The 15,606-nt window shown below is 39.7% G+C and overlaps 2 protein-coding genes across 2 annotated transcripts; one reads left to right on the top strand and one right to left on the bottom strand.

Moving 5' to 3' along the window:
- Positions 1–834: 834 nt before the first annotated feature.
- Positions 835–3,378, top strand: LOC137724473 (putative Peroxidase 48). Its single transcript, XM_068463213.1, has 4 exons — positions 835–1,188; positions 1,885–2,082; positions 2,612–2,777; positions 2,879–3,378. Exons 1-4 carry the CDS (start codon positions 835–837, stop codon positions 3,376–3,378), a joined length of 1,218 nt encoding a protein of 405 aa, XP_068319314.1.
- An 881-nt stretch (positions 3,379–4,259) lies between these two features.
- On the bottom strand, positions 4,260–13,555 carry LOC137726517 (uncharacterized). Its single transcript, XM_068465450.1, has 17 exons — positions 13,307–13,555; positions 12,443–12,641; positions 11,619–11,927; positions 11,439–11,528; positions 10,110–10,577; positions 9,879–9,986; positions 9,114–9,244; positions 8,874–9,006; positions 8,015–8,384; positions 7,391–7,911; positions 7,100–7,282; positions 6,861–7,019; positions 6,573–6,647; positions 6,043–6,190; positions 5,561–5,712; positions 5,177–5,392; positions 4,260–4,975 (listed from the first exon to the last, which is right to left on the bottom strand). Exons 1-17 carry the CDS (start codon positions 13,492–13,494, stop codon positions 4,325–4,327), a joined length of 4,101 nt encoding a protein of 1,366 aa, XP_068321551.1. The 5' UTR covers positions 13,495–13,555; the 3' UTR covers positions 4,260–4,324.
- Between the last annotated feature and the right edge of the window lie 2,051 nt (positions 13,556–15,606).

Consider the following 15,606-nt stretch of genomic DNA (forward strand, 5'->3'; position numbering starts at 1 on the left):
TTTTTGATAGCAGCTTTTTTCAGAATCACCTCAGTACCAAACCAGGTCTAAAGCATTTTTTTTACACATCAATTGTTTAATTTGAGAGGTAAATTTATTAAATAACTAGTATATGGGCACACTTATTTTTGTTTTTGAAATAGAAGGAGAGAGGAAGAGAGTGATAAAGAATATAGGAGTGGGGATTTTTTTTTTTTTTTATTATAGATATGTTAGAATTACATGTAGGTGAGGCTTTGAAAAAAAAATAGCAAAATTTGGTTATGTGAAATTACATTGATGCCCCATGTTTCTTATTCATGTTATGTTTTAATAGAGGGTTAAATTGGTAATTTTATAGGGTTTTGATTGACAATAAGTGTTTTATTAATTAGTGGAGATAAGAAAACTTCTCCCCCTATGGGCCAAAGCATTAAAAAAGCGTAACAAGGAAAACTATATATCTCACTAACTATATATTGAGAATGAAATTTATTACAATTCTACAAGCATCACTCACAAATTATATGCTTACCCGAAACAAGAAAAAAATTGGTGTAGAGTTGTACACAAATTATATGCTCAAAATTAGTAAATTATTAAACCCTAAACTCCTATTTATTTGTCCTTGAAAAAAAAAAAAGCAAATGTGGCTTTAAAAGAACTATCCCTGCAATTCCCGTAAGTACGAGGGCTAAATTGAAAATGTGCTAAACCCCCAACTAGATTAACCACCCTTGTCTTTAAAAGGGGCCCACCCCAAACGGAAACCTCATTCAGTTAGGCATTTCCCGCTTCTATTCTCTCACTACGTACAGATTTCAGAGTCGCTAGAGAGAGAGAGCAAGAAAGAAGATGGCGATGAGCACAATGAAAGGGTTCGTCGTCGCTATGGTGGTGATCTTCTCTGTGCTGCTGTCCCTGAACAACCCGAGAGGCGAATCGGAGAGAGCCTTTCTCTCCGCCTCCTCCTCCGCCCAAGAGCGACTGGTCAATCTGGTTTCTCTGACTTCTTCCGATGGAGGGCAAGATTTCGTCATGGAGGATATGAATGATGGAGGTCAATCGGATCTTGAATACGATTTCTACCGCGAGACTTGCCCAGAAGCTGAGACCATTGTGAGGTCGACGATGGCGCAGATTTACTCCCAGCAGAAGAATGTCTCTGCTCAGCTGCTGCGCCTCTTCTTCCATGACTGCTTCATTCAGGTATATCCCCAACCCCAAGATTCTTTTTTTATTCATCTTTGTGGCTATTTCTCGTATGGGTTTTGTTCCAAATTCTAATCTTGCTCTAGATTCTCTGAATTTCTTCTTTTTTGTGGGTTTCTCTCGACGGTTTTTGTTTTGATTGTCCTGGGTTTTCTGGTTTTTCACAAATGTGTTTTGATTGCTGTGCTGTAGGATTTCTTCCTTAAATCGTGACAATTCATATCTTCATCTGGGTTGATTGGAACCTGTGAATCTTGAACTATGGCACTTTCAATTTGGACAAGTAGTTTTGTATTATAAGGTGTATGATTTATCTTACGTGATATTTATGAGTGTTTCTTAGTCTTATTTGGTTATTGGATTCTACGTATTGAATTTTGAAAGGTTTTGTTTCTTTGAGTCTTTTAGTTTTAACCTTAGTGCTTTATACGATCAATGCTGGTTTAAATCGGTGAAATGGGATGTCTTCTGCTTGAAAATTGTGAACTTAAAACTGTTATTCATGCTTGACTCTTTCCGATTGGGTGGACATAAACATTTTTTTTTGTATTATGCTCCGAAACCATGCCTGTGAACATGAACCTTTTGTTGTATTATGGTTCCAAAACCATTCCTGTGACTTTTATTCTGAATCTTGTGGATTTTCTAATTCCATATGTGATTCTTACTGTTGTTGTGGGGTTTTTGAATCAGGGCTGTGATGCTTCAGTCCTCTTGGACGACAGCAATGGGAATAAAAACCATTCCATAGAGAAGCTGGCTGTTCCAAATAAGACCTTGAAGGGATTCGATAAAGTGGACCTGATCAAGGAGGTGCTCGAAAATGTTTGTCCAGGAGTGGTATCTTGTGCTGACACACTTGCTCTTGCCACCAGAGATGGCATTGTTCTGGTATGTTTTACTGCTCCATCTTCTCAGTCGTCTTGACATATTTTACTGCTCTATCACCACAGTAGTCTTGACATGTTTTACTGCTCCATTTTCTCAGTCATCTTGACATGTTTTACTGCTGGACTGTCACAGCACTTGCCTGCGTTTTTAGTTGTTTTGATTTGCATTGTTTGATCGATACTTGTCAAGTATATGCGTATCTGAAACTGTTTCAGTTGTGCATACTGCTGTGTATAAGGTAAAACTTTCCAATTAGAGCACCCAACTACAAGAGAAAAATCATAAACCAAAATTATCACACCATCAGTTATTGATTTGATATTTGGTGCTTTCAGTTGTGCATACTGCTGTGTATAAGGTTTTAAACTGTCTCTACATTTTGCCGGTGTTCCTCAGTATTAAGTGTAAAATTTACGTAGCACGTCCATAATAATTTGATTGCTTGCTTGCTTGTTTCAGAATTCCACAACTGCACTTTTAGCTGTCTTCTTCTTTGATGCTGATGTGTTTCTCATATCTGAAATGGTAGGCTGATGGCCCCTTTTATCCGGTGTTCACTGGTAGAAGAGATAGCACCAGGTCCTACCATGATGAAGCATTGGCTGAGATTCCTAAACCTGATGATAACATCACTCAGACACTTCATCTGTTCTCGGTGAGAGGATTTAGTGACCGAGAAACTGTCAGTCTTCTAGGTACGTACTCACAAAGCTGGCCTGTTCTTCAGTTCTTGTTCTATGGAATTGAAATAGATGAAAAGTCTAATCTTTGATTTGTTTTTGTTTCACATCCATAGGAGCGCACAACATTGGAAAGATTGGATGTGAGTTCATTCAGGCCCGTCTTAACAACTTTAAGGGGACGGGCAAACCAGACCCCACTGTTTCTCCTAGTTTCCTGAAAGAGATGAGATTTGTCTGCGATGACAATGGAACAAGGAGCAGCCAGAAGTCCCCTGCACCGGGGCCAACAAGGGGATTGATGAGGGAGAGGTCGTCGGGACTGAGGGGGATGCCATACTTCCAGCAGTTGTCTTCCTCCATACCATCTGGGAGAGGCTTTGACACTCACTATTACCAGAGCTTATTGAAGGGCAGAGGACTCCTCTTTGCTGATCAGCAACTGATGGCAAATGAGAGGACTGCAAGGTTGGTCAGAGCTTATGCATCCGATGACGGATCAACCTTCCGGATGGACTTTGCCAGGGCTATGATGAAGATGTCAAAGCTAAAGGCGGCCAACGGATCTCCAGGTCAGGTCAGGGTGGACTGCTCTTTGCCACTGCAGGCTTCTTAAACTGCATGCGCTGTGGCATGGAATCTGCCATGTTTTGAAGAGTAATTTTTACCCCATCTGGTTCTGGTTGTACAGTTCTGATTAGCCTTCCATATTAGACTTAGATCATTCCTTCATTCATTCCCGTCGATCTCCTTGCTAATTAGATCGTTGGATGCACTCGATCAGTACTCCGACAAACTTTATAGAAAATCAAATTCGAACAAGTTGATTGGTATCTTGTGGTTCTGTTTCGCATTCACCAGAACATAGCCCTCGTATGGATATATGTCGATTTAGGCTAGACAAAACCTAGCTAAAAAGATATCAAACCTTTTCGAACGAGGAAACCAAACGTAGCCCTCGCGTCCATGCACCAGTACGTTCGTCTACTTCTTTTCGTCAGAGAAACTAATTGTATATAACCATCAGAGACGCCGGAGCAGCAACATTCGAGATTTCTTGGAGCTTCTCCTTTGATTAAGTTCATAAATTGAGAAGCTCCACAAAACCTCGAGTGCAGCTGCTCCATAAGGTGGCACTGACGCAAAAGGACGGATCAAAGATTACAAGCCACACATTTGCAGGCTTCCAGATAAAGTACTTTGCTTCTTGTAATATTTTTCGTTGAGATGTTTCATATTCGGATTCACGAGATGCGTTCATGCTCCTTTGCAACTAGACTGGAGCACGAGAGACCAACAGATTTACAGTCTGTCGCTTTCCCAGGCGGAGGCCCCCCCAACGGGTTCCAAGAAGGGGGACGGCGCCCTGAATCATCGAATAATCAAGGTACGTAGAGGAGCGAAAGAACGACGTATATGTGCATAAAAAGGTTTTTACTTTGTTAATTGGGACTAATTCCGGCAAGGAATGTGATTGCTTTCCTGCATGCCGTAGAATGTAAATAAAAACCAGTAACCTGCGAATGTTAATTTGTACATGAACTATGATAACGTGAATTTTCCTAACTGTACATTTGGTTAATAAAAACCAGAGAGTGCAGTTTCTTGAAAACTATTTCCACAGAACCGAAGTCAATATCGAAACCGTAACTCTGCCCTCCATACTGCACGTAAAGATACTCTTTTGCAGACGAGGGTGGGGGCAGAATTTGGGAGATTACCGGTATATCGGACGTGGGGGGTGAAGGCATATCTTTTTTCTTCATAGAGTAGTAAACGTCAGCTAGAAGAAGCCAAATGAGATCAGCGTCGACGGATGCAAGGCCTTGAAGGGCATTTATGGATGCATCACGAAGACCAACCACGCCACTACAAGCTATCCCTACCACAAGACCGCTGACCTTCTTGAGGACAACTTCCAATGCTGAAGCACTCCTTTCGTTTCGAGACAATTCAGCAACCATGTTGAGAACTGCAACCTGTACTTTCAGATTAGAAGTTTCTGCCAGGGACTCCTCTGAAGAACTGGAAGTGCTTCTGTAAGGAAGTAGCAGAGGGGTTCTTTCTTCTTTCATGTTGGGCTTTCTATGGAATGGGGAGGTCGATAAAAGTTTCCAGAAGTGCAAGCCATCAGTTTGGAAGCGTCTTGAAAAGAAATCTCCTCCACAAATTTGCACTACATTGCTCACCACAGATAAACATCTTCTAACAGCCTGCAAACAGACGTGCAATAAATGAAGGCAGAAAATCAGTATACGCTCATGCGTTAGCAAATTCTTGGTGAAGAGCTTAAACACACATAAAGCGGCAACGACAGAGTCATCCAAGTCACGAAGGGACTAGAGCAAGTAAAAATGACAATAAGCCTATGCAGGACTGAGGCAAATAGGTAAGGGGAAAGAATGGCCACGCACCAGTGGGTTCTTATTTTGAATGCAAACAACCAGAAAAGGCCAGATTTTATTCACTGCTGGAAGCAACCGGTTCTCATCAGCCCCTTCATCGGCAGCATCCAAGGCATCTTGGAGATGATATAACGAATATGACTGAATCACTACTTCAATTGCTTCCTTAGTAGCTTTCTCATGGTGATAAGCCTCTTCTACTTTTGCCAATGATGTAACCCCATCCTTCATATACAGAGCAGAAAAAGTGGACAAGAAAAGTTTCATTCATCAGTCGACCAACAAGAAAAATGTACTAATTACAAGACATCAGCCATATCACAATTTATAATCTAACTTCAGGCTGCTTGCGAGAAGAAAAAGTCAGAAAAAAGGTTGGGAGCAGAAAGTTACCTGAATTATATCCAAGGCCACCAGACAGGCTTCTTGCCTTGCTGAAGCAAGTAGAGGGGTTGCAGCCATAATACATGAACCGGCAATAGCTCCAACTGTGCGCCTATATCTCTTTGAATCATTCAGCTTAAACATAATGCTATCCCATTGCTCTACATGCATATATAATTAAACAAGATACAGGTTCAGCACTATTGTTGACTTATATTCTGAAAGAAAATGCCTCCAGTGCCAAGAAAGATATATGACAGGGGATTACAAATTTACAAAAAGCTTGCAAACCGGTTGAGTGAATTGAACACTAACTTAAGTTGACCCTAGCTGCCAATTACTGGCTGAGTTCTTACAACTCTAAATTCTCACAGCTAGATCAGAAAATAATTTAGACTAGAAACCTCAAAAGTAATAGCATTAAAAAGGAATAAAGAACACAATTCCAACACCAATTAAAATAAACAGCATTGGTACAGAAAACTGTTCACCTGATTCCACTTGGGACATAATAATGTCGTCGTCGTCTTTCTTTTCGATATCAGATATTCTAGCCTTGACATCCAACAAATAAGACTCTGCCTGGGTTGGTAATGAACAAGCCTCACGCTTTGAAGCCTTGGAAATTTCTGCAACAGCCTAAAGAGAAAAAAGAATCAATATAATGGCAAATCCCCATGGACAATAACAGCTGAATATACAGATATAATTCTTAATAATCCTAATCCTTTTTCTTTCATCACTTTGCAGGAATACAGTGCAAAATAATTTAATTAAACTAATGCAGCTCTTGGCGATTTTTTTCATCTCAGGAAAACCTACCAACCCACCAGGTATGCAATGAGAGGATTTTACTTGCTGAATGAGAAGGGATTCTGATGAAATCTTTAAGTAAAAGAAAACTAGACTATAGCATTCTTTACTACAGCTGTAATAGCTCCTGGTAAAACAGAAACCAAAAAGCCAAATAAATGGACTCACGATACAGTAACAGGAAACTCAGTATGGTACAAAAGATGACCTTTAAAAAGGAAATTGTCAATTCAGGGTGCTGATGCCTGCCAAGAATCTCGAGCTCCAAAGAAACAGAACGCATCTGCATTACAGGACCACAGAATTAGCATTACAATTTAAAAACAAAACCCAACTCTCCATGTGAAGCCATAGAGGAGTTGACAGTACCTTGAAATTAATAAAACATCTAAACTGAGCATGCCAACAAGGATTATATTTTTCAGATAATCAGAAGGGAAATATGATTTTTAAGATGTCCTAAGGATCTAGCAACATTGAGATCTAGTAGGCGTACCGGCTCCTCAAATAGAGGCAATATTTTATACGCGACTCCTATATAGGAAAGCATGGCAGCGAGCACATTTGGCACATGAGGGTTAATCTCCAAATGGCGTAATTGACGACATATAGAATCAATCACATAGTCTGCATTCGCTAGTACTAGGTGCCCAACCTACAGGACAGTTAAAACAGAAAACTCATAAGACAAACTCCAAAAGTGGAACAGATTGAGATTCTGTATGCTGCACTCACTGTTGGAAAGCCAGATACAGCAGCCAGGATATGTAATACACCATCAGAAGCACTTCTAACACGATAGTTTGAAGAAGTGAGATTTTCAAGCAACATATAAAGGGATTGATGAAGAAATCCACTAGAAGCAAAATCTCCTCCAAGGCAGATACTGATTATGCCGATTCCTTCAATGATAACCTGTAGAGGGAGACCAAGCTACCGTCAATATAATGTCCATCTGCTGAAACAAACTGATGCGAGATAAACTAAATTATAACACAAAAGGTGGAGGAAAATGTATATTTCCTGGTGTAGCATAGCCGTGTCCTGAAAGAAGTTTAGATTAATATCTTCAGCTTCATAGTCAGGATGCATGGATGAAAATTTATGTTCTGTTGGAAGATCCCATACTTCATGAGATAAATACTCAAGTAATATTCTACCAACACAATCAATCAAGTGACTCCTTAATTCCTCATCCTTTAAAACATTCCAACTAGATTCACAAAGCATGGAAGATTCAACTTTGAAAGGTTGACCATCAGCAAATCCTGCATCAGAGTCCTGAACCTCTTTACTTCTTTTTCTCGCTTTTTGAAACATCCTTGCGAAAATATCTGTCGCTTGATCTGACATACCGAATATCATCTCATTAAGAATACACACAGCAGTGCTCGCCTGGCGCAGTAACTGTCCCGAACCAGTTCTATTATACCATGAGTGCCAACTCACTTTATTATAATCCTTCATACGAACATCAGAAACTAATTTACGCAAGTAACCCACTGGTATGTCAGTGATGTGTGACAAATGCTGCCCATGTTTTTTATCTAGCAGAAAGGAAAAATAAAATAACCTGACATCAGTAACGAACAATAAGGACATAAGTTAAAATTTGAAACCAAACAATTAAATCTGAAGAGTTGAAATAACCTGTCATCAAGGATAAACCTACAAGTCTAAGAATTCCTGAAAGAGTTTGGTATAGTTTCTGACTGCCAATGTATACAAACCAAGGAGGCATGCACGGAAGCTTATAATTCTCATAATTTTTCTGAACATTATCTGATGTGTATGGTATATCCTTCTCCTGGATGCCTGCAATCTTTGAATTTCGGGGAGCAGCAGCCACTATTGTTAGGCACTCGCTCGTAATACTGGCTCCAGCATTCAACTCAGAAACAGAGTCAAGATATCCAACTGAGGATGGCCTAGTGGTAAGAAGCTTATCAAGAGAACCAGCAAACACCGAGTTCTGACTCATACAAACAGAAAAATGGTCCAGGAAACGAGTAGCTGTTACCTAGACAGTGCCATATAAATAATGTCATAGGCAAGAATAAAGAACTTGAAACTGAAAAGGTAAGGACTCTAAGAACCCAAAGCATTTTAGGTTCAACTATGCAATGATAACAGACATAATGCCTGCAGCCTGCTCTAGAACTTTCTATTTCTATATTCCCAACTCTTGAAATGCTGTATTACTATTATCTGGAAACAATGTTGTTTGATATACCAGATAATAATTTACGCAGGCATGCAGTATTCATAAGTTAACAAAGAAGAAAGCCGTGCATATTCATAACTTTAATTTATCTTGTTTCTCCAGATTATATGACATTTATTCATCAAGTATGGTTGAAAGATTTTGTTTTGCTGAACAACTGGAAATAAGCAATCCCAGTCTTATCTTGTGTGTGTGTGTGTGTGTATGTATATGTAATAAGACTAGATGAAGCCACTGACAACTCAAAACATACATGATAAATTTACTGAGAAAATAACCACATACCGGAGACTGAAGGATGTGATCAACCACAAACTGAGGACCAGAATAGTACATTATTACAAGTAGCTGCTGAGCTTGTGAGACTGCAAGTGATTCCTCACTCCCAAGGACAACTTTTGGAAGATTATCAATGAGCCTGGTAACATAATCAAGTTCTTATAAGAAGAAAAAAAAAAAATCCCTTGCAAAAGGGCAGGACCAACCACCACCACTATTTTGTCTACTATCAAATGAAGACCTAACCTGCTAAACATCTGAGCAACATCATGTTCCAATTGATTATCTTCAATCGATGAGAATAAATTTTCAAGGAATTCTTGTGCACCTGCAGATACCTCTACAGAGTCATCAACAACCAAAGCACACAAGCACTCCTGCATGAGTGGTAGCCAGAGCATGCGTTAGCTCGAAGTGGCAGTTCAAGTTTAGCACTTGCAAATCAACCAGATATGATTTAATTTAGGACAACCAAGTAACAAAGAAAATGCCAAAACAAGATATGGAAAATCTTTGCTTCTGCTGCAGGAGAGGTTTTTTGACCGGCACCTGGCAAAGCTTAATAGAGAGGGGTGGGACCAAAATTCGGGAAATTGTGGGCCAACAGCCATACTACAGAAGTGCTGAAAGACACTAAAATTAAAGGCACATATCCAACCAGGGTGTTTGGTAAAAAGAAAGGGAAACTTGAGTCATTAGAAGCTCCAAAATCCAAACCGAGATAATCAAGAGCAGATGGCACTACCAATGGAAGATGTCACAACTGAAAATCAGCTGAGTCTCAGAAATTGCGGATCAAGAACTCTAACCCAAAATATGTGCAGGCTGACTTGGGTAAAAAGAAGACCACGTTCAAGGGTTTTCTTTAAAGATAAAACCATAACGTTATTACACAAGTCAATCAAATATACACTCATAGTTTTAAAATTATGCAACGAAAATACATCAACTTGAGAAAATATGTAATGAGAGCCCAAGGGAATCAATAACACATATAAATTCTGAACTAACCAGAAGCGTTTGTCTACTCTGCCTCAGCGTGTAACTGCACTTTGACAACAGTCCTCGTATGGAAGCCAGGAGACCTTGTCTCACTTTTTTTGCTGGATGAATGCAAATCTAACCAATAATTGAAGAATTTACCCATTGAATAAAAGCGCTAACATTTCAGGAGGTAAAGCATTGTATGATTGCATATAATGGATAATAATCAACTAGTAGCAAATGAAACGAAGAACGTACATGTCGAAAAGTTGCACCTAAGAGTTTATCCGCATGCATTGAAGTTTTCTCAATCCAATCACTTGTACGATCCACGTGCAAAGATCCATCTCCTTTGCCAGAATCAGTTTTCTTCTCAGAGTTGGAAGTAGTTGTAATCACTTTACTACTCGAATCTTCCAATATCATTTTACTTTGACCATGCGCCTTAACAGGCAACTTACGAAGCTCATCCAAGAACGATTGTGTAGATTCATTCTTTTTTAAAGTTAAGTCAGAACTAACAGTTATAGACATATCAAGTGTAGTTAAGTTAGCATCATCCCGCAGAACTATCATCAGATACTCAGCCAAAGCTCTAATTGCCTGATCAATTGCATCCCCACTTCCAGCAGCCCCACTGGTCATTGTTTTTGAGGCATGCAAAACTTTGGCAAATTGACTAACAACACCAGGTAAAAAGAAGGCTAACGCATCAGCAGTACCAACCTGTTGGAAAGAAAAATGTCGTGAATTATACTAACCAGAGGTACTGATTTGTATGCTTCCAATTTGCACTGAAGAAACTTCAGTATACCTAAAAACCTCAGATGGTGTATTTTGATTCTTACTATGTACACCAAATTGATTCATAAAGAGTAAAATAGTATTTAAGCTTTTCTCTGTTGGGTTTTTTTCCAGCCCATGATAAGTTGTCCTAAGTCTATTGGGAATTAATAGTCTTAGAGGATTAAATTATTTTCCCAATTGGAGTTGTTTTCCCAATTGGAGTTGTTTACCCAATTGGACTTAGTTTCTCAATTGGAGGAGTCATAACTAGATTCCAATTAGGATTAGTATTCCTTATTGAAGAAGACCTTTATCATGTCCATATAAAGGGGCTATTGTACTAGTTTTGAATGAAGAGAGTAAAACAATAAATTGTATACCACTCAAGGGATTAGAGTGAGAGAATATTGTAAAGTGTGTGCGAGAGAAAAGAAAAGAGAGAGTGTATTTCTTGTTCTTGTTCTTTTAGGTTTTTCGTCAAGTCCTAGTTCTAGAGATTTGGCAAGATTATTGGTTGTACTCATTATTGATATAGTGAAAGATTGTTGTTGTTGTCCTATGGACATAGGCACATATTGCCAAACCGCGTAAATTCTTGGTGTTATTTATCTTGGTTATTTGTTTTCGATTTCCAGAGTTTGTTCCATTTTTCCCATTCTTAAACGCAATATTCTCAACATTATCATGGTCAGAACATCATGAAATGAAGAAGGGGGGGAAGAAACACAGGCACCCAAATTCAAGTTTTATTAATGAATCAATGCCACAAAAGTTAGAACCTACGGTAATTCACAAGATTACCTTAGCAACAAGCACACGTAGGGTCATAAAGGCTTCAATCCGAAGCTTTGCACTACCTAGATGTCCTCGTGCAGCCTCATTATCTGCAGCCTTTTCATAAAACCACTTGGGAAATAAGTACCATAGGAAAATTTTATTTCTACAGAATGATCAACTGCCACTCAAGACAACTTAGCATACTTTGAGAAGAAGTGATAGCCAGTGTCCAACAGCTGCAGAAGCAGTTTGTGACTGTAGAAATGCAAGCAAACATTCATCTGGTTCTGAATCATACTTTGATGTTCTACTGAGTGGAGCTTTCAAGTCTCTGTTTTCTAAAAGCATAGGCACACCAAAGATTCGTTTACATGCACAAGACTCATCAGAGCATGGAAGTAAATTCAGTAGCAATTCCCTGAAACACTTAATAATTCCTTCACGAAACTCTTCTGACGCGTCAGATGGAGAAAGCAAAGCCCCATAAGTCAACTTTTTCAGTACTACAACCAACTGCAAAAGGATATTATTGCACTTCAAATAAGAAGACTGCCTCCTAGGAATAAACTCATATGAACAAACTAACTAATGCAACATACAAGCCAATTTTGAACTCATGGAAAAACCATGCCATTTCTTTGGTAGGATGTATAATGTTTGATTATGCATGAAGAGGCAGAATGAGAGAGAAAAGATTTGCATACATCAAAGTAATAACATAAGAGAATTGCAGGAGAAATAAACATTTATAACTAATTCACTCCCACCCAATTAATGAATTAAATCAGCAAGAATGTTTAGACAATGATGACAAAGATGCCAAAAGAACTTCTCCCTCATAGAAAACCACTACCTTCAGATTTTCTGCATCCCCAATTTGAATGGGCATGTACATAGATTAAGTTTGGTTGAAGAGCAAAACCAATTATCAAATTAAATTTTGTCTAATAAAACAGTAATTACTTTAGTAACTCTACACGTACGAATTTTGGAAGAGGTCCAAGCAATTGTCAATCAAATAAGATTACCTGATCTACAGATCCTAAAAGACACTTCTTGAGCAGTTCTTCCAGGCACTGAAGCACACCTTCAGCCACACTATCACTCACTTTTTGGGGCATTTTTGGGACATTATGACTCCCAAGTTTTTCTTCAGAACCAAGCTTCTTTGAGGTTCTACAGTCAACAGCTGCATCCAATAGAAGCAGCAGCGGAAACAACGTGTAGCTGAAAGATGCACAACTTTGTCAAGAAAATAATGCTTAATGACAGATACATAATATATATGATCCACACACATTTTGGATTCTTTACAAGTTTGTACGACAAGTATAAGTGATGAAACCATGCCCGGGTGTGGATCACTAGAAACTTTAAAATTGAACCTACTATTCACCGTGGCGTTGAGCAATGGGACACAGAGTCTACTGATGGAAAAGTGATAGTTTTGCTCCCCCGCCACCTCAGGTCATATCATATCAATATAGTACTTAACCAATTTCAAAAACAATCTGAATAAGAATGATATCTTTTGTACACTCTAACCATTAAATACACTTCAAAGACACCGAGACGAAATTATGTGCAATTGGGGTGGGGAATTTTGTTTCATTTAATATAAATCAACCCAATACCCTTCCCCTCCACCAATCACCAAAACTTAAACACAGAGGCAATCACTCTATAATTCAAAATTATTAAGCCAACAAACTTGATTACGAATACTTCACCCAATCCAACCCTCAAAGCTGACCACAAGTGTTACGCATACAAGCATGCATAACTACATCTATATACATACATGTTCATATATGCAAGGATATATATACATATATAAGTTATGCAAATTCAAGGAAAAGAAGCAAAATTTACAGAGAGGTTGAAGTGCTTACTCGAAGAAGGGCTGGAGAGCATGCGGCGGAGACTGGCGAAGGAAATGGAGCAGAGAAGAGAGAGCAGAGGAGTGCTTCTTAGGGTTTTGGAGAAGCTCCAGAAGCTCAAAGCAGTATGCTTTTAGCTGCGTAAACACTCTGCTTCTTTCTTCGTCCTCTGGGAACGCGAGCTCGTCAATTTCCACCATTGCAGACCGCGGAGAGAGCGGAGGAGGAGTGGGAGTTGAGAACACCCAAATTGATAGACGATTCCAGCAGGATGCGGAGTTGAACTGAAAACGGGTTGCCGACCGGTTTGAATATAATTGACCCGTTTGTGTTGGGCCTTAAATTGGGCTGACTCTTGGGTAACAATAGCTCTTTTATTTCTATTTATTTTGGGTCTTGAGGAAAACAATGCCTAGTGGAGGGTTATTTTAGGTACCGTTTGGTACGTGGAACGGGACGGAACAGAGTGGGACAAGACGTTCCGTCCCACGTTTGGTGAGCCTAAAACCGGTGGAACGAGTTGTTCCACGGGACAAGTTTGGGTGAATTTTCATTCGACCTCACCCCCCTGGAACGACTCATTCCACATCCGTGGAACACAAAATTATAACCTCTCCGTCTCCTTCTTCTTCCTCCTTGTTTCCATCCGAGGGCATCTTTGCTCCCGCTCCGTTCCGTTCCGTCCTGTCTCGTCCCGTCCCGTCTCATTCCGTTCCATCCCGTCCCGTCTGCATACCAAACGATACCTTAAGAGCAGTTTTCACCATGGGAAAGGTCCTCCCAGGCTATTCATTTTTTAATCTACCCAATTAACAGTAATTGTCCTTAATGAACAGTAATTGTCTTATGCATCTTCACCCATACACTGAATAGCCCTGGCAATAGGCAATAAAATATTAGTATTTTTTTAATTATAAAATAATACAAAATAATTTTATTTGTAATTTCGGATATGATTTTTAATCGACCTCGTTGTACCACGTGTCATGTAGTTATGCAATTTTTTTAGACGTATGATTTAGTTATGCAATTTTTTTTATAGAAGAATTTGAAAGACAGATTAATGGATGGTTATGAAATTCAATAAAGGGAAACACTATAGGAGTTGAGATTGACTTTGTACCCTAAAGGTTGAGCTTATAGCACCTATCATTTTCCTTGGGTGAACTCATTGGAATATATATATATATATATGTGTGTGTGTGTGTGTGTGTGTGTGTGTGTGTCATTAGATTTCCAAGTTCCACCTATCATACATGCAAGACGGCTATACATGTGAATAAGCCACCTAACATGCATTGGTTCCAGGAGTTCCTTCACTTCCGCAAACTCTCTCTCTCTCTCTCTCTCTCTAGCACAGTGGCAAACTAGCCACCATCACCACCATTTCCTTGAGTAATTTAACCTCAAAACCTTATATCTCGAATCTATGGAGCATGTGGAACACAACTGTGGTCTTGCATGCACCATCGGTGCACTGTAAGACATAGTGTCGTTGAAGCAGACGTATGGGGGTTCCCCACCGTGTGGGTTTTTCAGTGACAGAGGAGCCAGAGAGAAAAAAGAAGAAGGCGCGCGGGAGGTGGAGTGGTTGAAAGTCAGGGATAAAGTGTGGTGGGGTGGAAGTGGAGACGAAGCTGAGGAATTAAACGCCCAAATTGTTTTTTTTTTTTTTTTTTTTAATTTTTTTAATTTTTTATTAGTTGTTTTTAATTTTTGATCTTTTTTTATTATTTTTTTACTTTTTTTACTTTTTTTTAATTATTTTTTAACATTTTTTTATTAATATTTTATATTTTTATTAATTTTATATTGTGGCTGACGTTTCCCAGACGTCAGCCTTGCGTCACGTTGCCTTCGAGCTCTTGGGCTGACAACTCGTGCCGGGCCTCTCTGTCACATCCCAGCCCAGGTGGGACCACTTCCCTGGCCCGTTCCACCACCGTAGCACAATATTGTCCGCTTTGGGCTTACCATTCCCTCACGATTTTATTTTTGGGAACTCACGAGCAACTTCCCAGTGGGTCACCCATCATGGGATTGCTCTAGCCCCCTTCTCGCTTAACTTCGGAGTTCCTACGGAACCCGAAGCCAGTGAGCTCCCAAAAGGCCTCGTGCTAGGTAAGGATGAGAATATACATATAAGGATCACTCCCCTGGGCGATGTAGGATGTCACAATCCACCCCCCTTAGGGGCCCGACGTCCTCGTCGGCACACACGCGACCAGGGTTATGCTCTGATACCAAATTGTCACATCCCGGCCCGAGTGGGACCACTTCCCGGGCCCGCTCCACCACCGTAGCACGATATT

This window comes from Pyrus communis, chromosome 2 (genome assembly GCF_963583255.1).
Source record: "Pyrus communis chromosome 2, drPyrComm1.1, whole genome shotgun sequence".
NCBI lineage: Eukaryota > Viridiplantae > Streptophyta > Magnoliopsida > Rosales > Rosaceae > Pyrus > Pyrus communis.

Excerpts from the sequence above, each read along its gene's own strand:
- LOC137724473 (XM_068463213.1), top strand. The coding sequence starts at position 835 with ATGGCGATGAGCACAATGAAAGGGTTCGTCGTCGCTATGGTGGTGATC. Across the intron at positions 1,189-1,884 it reads TCCATGACTGCTTCATTCAG|GGCTGTGATGCTTCAGTCCT; the intron begins GTATATCCCCAA and ends TTTTTGAATCAG. Across the intron at positions 2,778-2,878 it reads AGAAACTGTCAGTCTTCTAG|GAGCGCACAACATTGGAAAG; the intron begins GTACGTACTCAC and ends TCACATCCATAG.
- LOC137726517 (XM_068465450.1), bottom strand. The coding sequence starts at position 13,494 with ATGGTGGAAATTGACGAGCTCGCGTTCCCAGAGGACGAAGAAAGAAGC. Across the intron at positions 12,642-13,306 it reads GCTCTCCAGCCCTTCTTCGA|CTACACGTTGTTTCCGCTGC; the intron begins GTAAGCACTTCA and ends TGCATCTTTCAG. Across the intron at positions 5,713-6,042 it reads TATGTCCCAAGTGGAATCAG|AGCAATGGGATAGCATTATG; the intron begins GTGAACAGTTTT and ends ATATGCATGTAG.